Source organism: Bubalus bubalis, chromosome 5 (assembly GCF_019923935.1).
Source record: "Bubalus bubalis isolate 160015118507 breed Murrah chromosome 5, NDDB_SH_1, whole genome shotgun sequence".
Taxonomy (NCBI): domain Eukaryota; kingdom Metazoa; phylum Chordata; class Mammalia; order Artiodactyla; family Bovidae; genus Bubalus; species Bubalus bubalis.
The window spans coordinates 107,485,275-107,491,759 of record NC_059161.1 but is presented as its reverse complement, the minus strand read 5'-3'; the positions used below and the strand labels follow the sequence as shown (position 1 = coordinate 107,491,759).

The window sequence follows — 6,485 nt, the reverse complement described above, 5'->3', positions numbered from 1 at the left end:
AGAGGATGACGGAAACAGATCTTGAGAAGCTGAAGAAGCAAAAGGTGATCTCCCTCCTTCCCTTATCAGCAGCATAATAACACACACATCCCAGGGTCAGAAAGCCAGCCCTCGAGTCTTCTTTCTGCCATTCGCTCCGTATGTGTCCTTGCATACACGCGTGCATGCTAAGTCACTTCAGTTTGTCCAACTCTTTATGACCCCATGGACTGTAACCCACCAGGCTCCTCTGTCTATGGGATTCTCCAGGCAAGAATACTTGAGAGGGTTGCGGTGCCCTCCTTCAGGGGATCTTCCTGACCCAAGGATTGAACTCCCGTCTCTTATATCCCCTGTATTGACTGGCAGGTTCTTTACCGCTACGGCCACCTGGAAGCCCTGTGTGTCTTTAACAAGCCATTTTATCACTTCCAGTCTTAGTCCCCACATCGCAAAATGGATGTAATCATAATAGTATCTGTCCTCTCAAAGATGTTTGTGAATATTACCATACAGTAATATTCCATAAACTATGAAGTGCAGTTGAAGTAGTAGCTACTGATTTCTCTACCTCTGCTCAGGGAGGAAGTCCAGCTGATATAGGACCTTCCTCAGAGATGACTTCACCTCTTTATTCCTGAGGCTGTAGATGAGTGGGTTGAGCATGGGGGTGACCAGGTTATTCAGGATCTGAACAGTTGCATCCATCCAGGGGCTTGGGGTTGGCCGTAGGTAGATGAGGACCACTGGCATGTAGAAAAGCAGGATGGCAGTGAGGTGGGCGCTGCAGGTGGAGAAGGCGTGCTTTCGGCCGTCTGCAGAGCGGATCTGCAGGATGGAGCAGACTATGCGGCTGTAGGAGGTGAGGATGAGAAGGAAGCAGCTGAGGGGCATGAGGCCCACACTGATGAACCCCACCATCTCCAGGGCTGAGGTGTCTGCACAAGCCAGCTTCAGCATGACCGGGATATCACAGAAGAAATAATCCACTTCATTGGGGCCACAGTAGGGCAACTGGAAGGTGAGCGTAGTTAGAAAGGTGGCCTGAATACAGCCAAAAAATGAGGTGCCCATGGCCAGGATGGCACACGCTCTGTGACTCATGATTATTGTGTAGCGCAGAGGGTAACATATGGCAACAAAGCGGTCATAGGCCATTACCGTGTACAGGAAACACTCGGTACAACCCAGGAAGTGGTAGAAGAAGAGCTGGGACACACAACCTGTGTAGGAGATGGCTCGGCTGTTCCCTGCAAGGTAGAAGAGCATCTTGGGGGAACTCACAGAGGGGAAAAACATGTCACACACAGACAGTTTACACAGGAAGAAGTACATGGGAGTGTGCAACCGAGTGGAGGAGACAATTGCCAGTAAGATGAGCAGGTTCCCCGTAAGGGTGAAGATGTAGAAGGACAGAAACAGGACAAAGAGCATGGTCTCCAGGTCCTCTGTGTGCGGGATGCCCAGCAGAATAAACTCAGTCACCACCGAGGCGTTTCTCATAGCTGTGATGAAGTCAGACCTTGAAAAGGGATCAGGAACACTGAGGTCTCAACACCAATATCAAATTATTAAGCTTTTTGCCAATGAGCACATTGGCTGTGTTTTTAACAAGCAACAACCTGCTTTCCTATGAATGGCAGGTTAAAAATATGTATTAAATATATCATATATTAAAATATCATATATTAAAAATATCATGTATTAAGAAAAGGCTATTTTACAGCCAGTCTATCAATCTCTTGGAAGAAATGTCTTGAGAGGCTGATTGTTGTTTATGACAAGACCAGAAGTTCTGAGATATATTCAAATCATTTTCAGGTCAAGTTAGAAGCCACTTTACAGTTGTTTAATTCATGGATTCACTCTTTTCAGGCACATTTATATTTTTAAATCTCACAATATCTTTGAGAGGCAAACTCCCACTATGCATTACCCTCTGAAAAATAATCAGGAAAAAATTGTGTTAGGAATCAGAACATTTAATTTTAATTCTGGCTTTGCCACTTATTAGCTATAGGAGTTCAAACAATTTATACAATATCTTCCATAGACATAGTTTTGTCATACACAAAATGAAAATAATAATAACCTTAGCAAAAACATCAACAACAAAGATACTCTGGTGTCACAGTAAAGTTAATGCAATTTCTATGAAAGTATCTGGGTAAAACATAAATCTTAATGAAAAGTGTATTTTTATGTTTCTTAAATATATGTTTAAACACCTTTCTTCAATGTTGGCATTCTAAAATTGTTTGCAAATACATGTTTTATGAAATAATATTATTAAATAGACTTACATCACATCCTCTTCAGATTACATCCTTCCAGACTTGGGAGGTACAATGTCCCCAACTCTATCAGGAGATGCTGCTCTGGTTCTTCTAGTCCTTTTAACATTTTCTGAGTGGACTTAGAAATATTAAGTCCCAAGGTGACTTTGGAATATTAAGTAAAAGAAAGAATAGCAGCAAGTAGAGTACCAAATACTACAACAACTTATGGTTCTATAATACTGTTTGATTTTTAAAGTCCATTTGAGGAAAAAGAAGCCTCAAGGACCAGGAAGGTCCCTTTATGTGGTCCCCAAGTGTGTGGGGATGGGGCAGAAGTTAATGATAAGACATGGGCATGGGCAGAGGTTGAGACACTCACATAGTCCACCTGAGAATGGAGTCACATTCTCCGGTGTTATAACAGGACCTCATGTTTACTGCCTCTGAGCAGAGAACAGAGTGCTCCAGCCAAACACACTTTAGTTCTCCCACTTATAAAGAATTGAGTCTCTTAGGGTTTGTGCATTCGAGACCTGTACACACTCCTGCTTCCAGGAGTGCTTCCTTGGAAGTTGATTCAGATCCCCTGAAGCTCTATTTGGGAATGAGTGATAGCTCTGAGGGAGCAATTAGTCCGTCGATCTTATTCATCATCCAGCTATGAAATAATAGTAGTGCGATCATCAGAAAGGAATTCTCTGAAGTGGGAAATGTCTGTGTTCCTCCAGGAGTATTTGCATGGTAGCATGAGTTCCAATTCTAAGCTTAGATCACCTGCAATGCTATCTCTTTTTTTGGTTGTCTTTTACACCTTCAAACTTTTCCTTGTGATATCCTTTGTCTACTGTTTTTGAAATTATCTGTACATCCTTGCAACTGTGCAGTTATCTCTAATAAACATCACTTTTCCAGGTAGAAACTTCATCAGTTATTATTTTCTTTATTTATACTATTATTATTTGTCCTTCAGGTCAATACTCCTAAAGACAAATATACATTCATGGAGGGTGATCAGTGTAAATAAAGGGGTTGGCTGAAAACCTTCTCCAAAAAAAAAAAAAAAAAATGATTGACTAAATAGCTAACGTTCAGTTAAAAATTCACAGTAAGGAGAGGGAGGAGCCAAGATGGCAGAGGAGTAGGACGGGGAAAACACTTTCTCCCCCACAAATTCATCAAAAGAACATTTAAACATCGAGTAAATTCCACAAAACAACTTCTAAAGGCCGGCAGAGGACATCAGGCACCCAGAAAAGCAACCCAAGTCTTCAAAAGGAGGTAGGAAAAAATATAAAAGACAAAAAAAAGAGACAAAAGAGGGAGGGACGGAGTTCCGTCCCGGGAAGGGAGTCCTCTCCCAGGAAAGGAGTCTTAAAAAGAGACGTTTCCGAACACCAGGAAACCTTCTCACTGCCGAATCTGTGCCGAGCTTTGGAAGCACAGAGGGCAACATAACAGGGAGGAAAAATAAATAAACAATTAAAACCCGCAGATTGCGAGCCCTACGGTAACTCCCCACAGCGGAAAAGCAGCGCAGACGCCTGCATCCGCCATTAGCAAGCGGGGGCTGGGCAGGGAGGCGCGGCGCGGGCTGCATCGCTTAGGGTAAGGCCCTGGCCTGAATACCCTGAGTGCTATCTGAGAGAAATAATTTGGGCTAGTAAACCAGACCGTGGGACATCTACCACACAAAAAGCCAGCCCTAACCTAAGAAACCGCCAGGCCTGCGCAAGGAACAAAGGACTGAACAGAGATAGCCGGCTGCAGACCTTCCCCCTCTGGTGACAGGCAGCCAGAACCGGAAGGGGGTAATCGCAGACCCAGAGAGACATTATCTATAAAACTGTAAGCAGGCTTCTTTGCTAACTAAAACGTCTTGGCGGTCTGGACAGTCAACATCTGCCTGAGAAGGTGCGCCGGTTGTATACCTAGATAAACGAGCCGCGGGGAGGCGATAAGTCGCAGCAGTGGTGCTCGCCAAACACCTCATCACCTGAGCTGCTTGGACCTGGGAAGGGCACAAAACGCAGGCCCAACAGAGTCTGCGCCTCTGAGGACTACCGGAGTGCCTGAACCTGAGCGGCTTGGACCTAGGAGGTACAGGCAGCACAGGTCCAGCCACGGATGGTTCCTGGCAGAGCAACCTAGAGCCTGAGAAGTGTGGGCAGGGAGGCTACATGCGCTGTGAGCAGGGGCAGACCCAGTGTGGCTGAGGCACTGCGAGTGCACGCCAGTGTTATTTGCAGCATCCCTCCCTCCCTCCCAACAGCGTGACTGAACAAGTGAGCCTAAAAAAAAAAAAAAAAGTATCCTCCACCATCCCCTTTGTGTCAGGGCAGAAACCAGACACTGAAGAGACCAGCAAACAGAAGAAGCTATAACAGAGGGAACCGCCTTGGAAGCTACAGGCAATAGATTAAAACCCTGTGGTTACTACCGACTACATAGGAAGGGGCCTATAGATCTTGAGAAATATAAGTCGGACCAAGGAACTAGCCAAAAATGAACTGAACCCACAATACTCACAACAAAACCAGAGAAAGACCTAGATATATTTTTACTATTTTTACGATCATTCTTTCTTTTTTTTTAATTAAAAAAAAAATTTAAGTCCTCTATTATTCCTTTAATTTTCACTTTTATAACCTATTACTTTGCAAAAAAAAAAGCCCTATTTTTTTTTACAGCAAACTTCATATATATATTTCTTATAACTTTTTGACCTTGTTTTTTTTTTTCCTTCTTCTTCTTCTCTTTAACATTGTATTTTTGAAATTCCAAACTCTACTCTAGATTTTTAATTTTAGCTTTTTGGTATTGGTTATCAATTTTGTACCTATAGTTTTTTTTTTATAATTTCTGTGACTTTTTTGTTTGTTTGTTTCTCTTCTTCTTTTATATAACATTGTATATCTGAAATTCCAAACTCTACTCTAGATTTTTAACTTTTGCTTTTTGGTATTAGTCATCAATTTTGTACCTATATTCTCTTTATAATTTTCGCAACCTTGTTTGTTTTTGTTTGTTCGTTTTTTCTCTCTTTCTTTTCCTTCTTCTTTCCTTTAACATCGTATTTTTGAAATTCCAAACTCTACTCTAGATTTAAAATTTTTGCTTTTATGTATTTGTTACCAATTTTATACCTTTAAGAACCCAATCTTCAGTACCCATTTTTCACTAGGGAGCGAGATTGCTGGCTTGACTGCTCTCTCTCCCTTTGGACTCTCCTTTTTCTCCACCAGGTCACCGGTGTCTCCTCCCTAACCCCTCTCTACTCTACCAAACTCTGTGAATTTCTGTGTGTTCCAGATGGGGAGAACACTTAGGGAACCGATTACTGGCTGGATCTGTCTCCCTCCTTTTCATTCCCCCCTTTTATCCTCCTGGCCACCTCTGTCTCCTTCCTCCTTCTTCTCTTCTCTGTATAACTCCGTGAACATTTCTGAGTGGTCCAGTTGTGGAGTGCACATAAGGAAGTGATTACTGGCTAGCCCACTCTCTCCTCTATTGATTCCACCTCATCTCATTCACGTCATCTCTAAATCCCTCCTCCCTCTTCTCTTCTCCATGTAATGCTGTGAACCTCTCTGGGTGACCCTCAAGGTAGAGAAACTGTTCATCTTTAATGTAGATGTTTTATCAATGGTGCTGTATAGAAGGAGAAGTTTTGAAACTACTGTAAAAATAAGACCAATAACTGGAAGCAGGAGGCTTAAGTCCAAACCCTGACTCCAGGAAACTCCTGACTCCAAGGAACATTAATTGACAGGAGCTCATCAAACACCTCCATACCTACACTGAAACCAAGCACCACACAAGGGCCAACAAGTTCCAGGGCAAGACATACCAAGCAAATTCTCCAGCAACAAAGGAACACAGCCCTGAGCTCCAAGATACAGGCTGCCCAAAGTCACCCCAAAGCCATAGACATCTCATAACTCATTACTGGACACTTCATTGCACTCCAGAGAGAAGAAATACAGCTCCACCCACCAGAACACCGAAACAAGCTTCCCCAACCAAGAAACCTTGACAAACCACCTGTACAAACCCACACACAGCGAGGAAATGCCACAATAAAGAGAACACCACAAACTGCCAGAATACAGAAAGGACACCCCAAAATCAGCAACTTAAACAAGATGAAGAGACAGAGGAATACCCAGCAGATAAAGGAACAGGATAAATGCCCACCAAACCAAACAAAAGAGGAAGAGCTAGGGAATC

The 6,485-nt window shown here is 43.1% G+C and overlaps 1 protein-coding gene across 1 annotated transcript; it reads right to left on the bottom strand.

The window, feature by feature from the left end:
- Positions 1-527: 527 nt before the first annotated feature.
- LOC102400965 (olfactory receptor 149-like) lies at positions 528-1,534 on the bottom strand. Its single transcript, XM_006056093.3, has one exon. It carries the CDS (start codon positions 1,480-1,482, stop codon positions 547-549), a length of 936 nt encoding a protein of 311 aa, XP_006056155.3. The 5' UTR covers positions 1,483-1,534; the 3' UTR covers positions 528-546.
- Between the last annotated feature and the right edge of the window lie 4,951 nt (positions 1,535-6,485).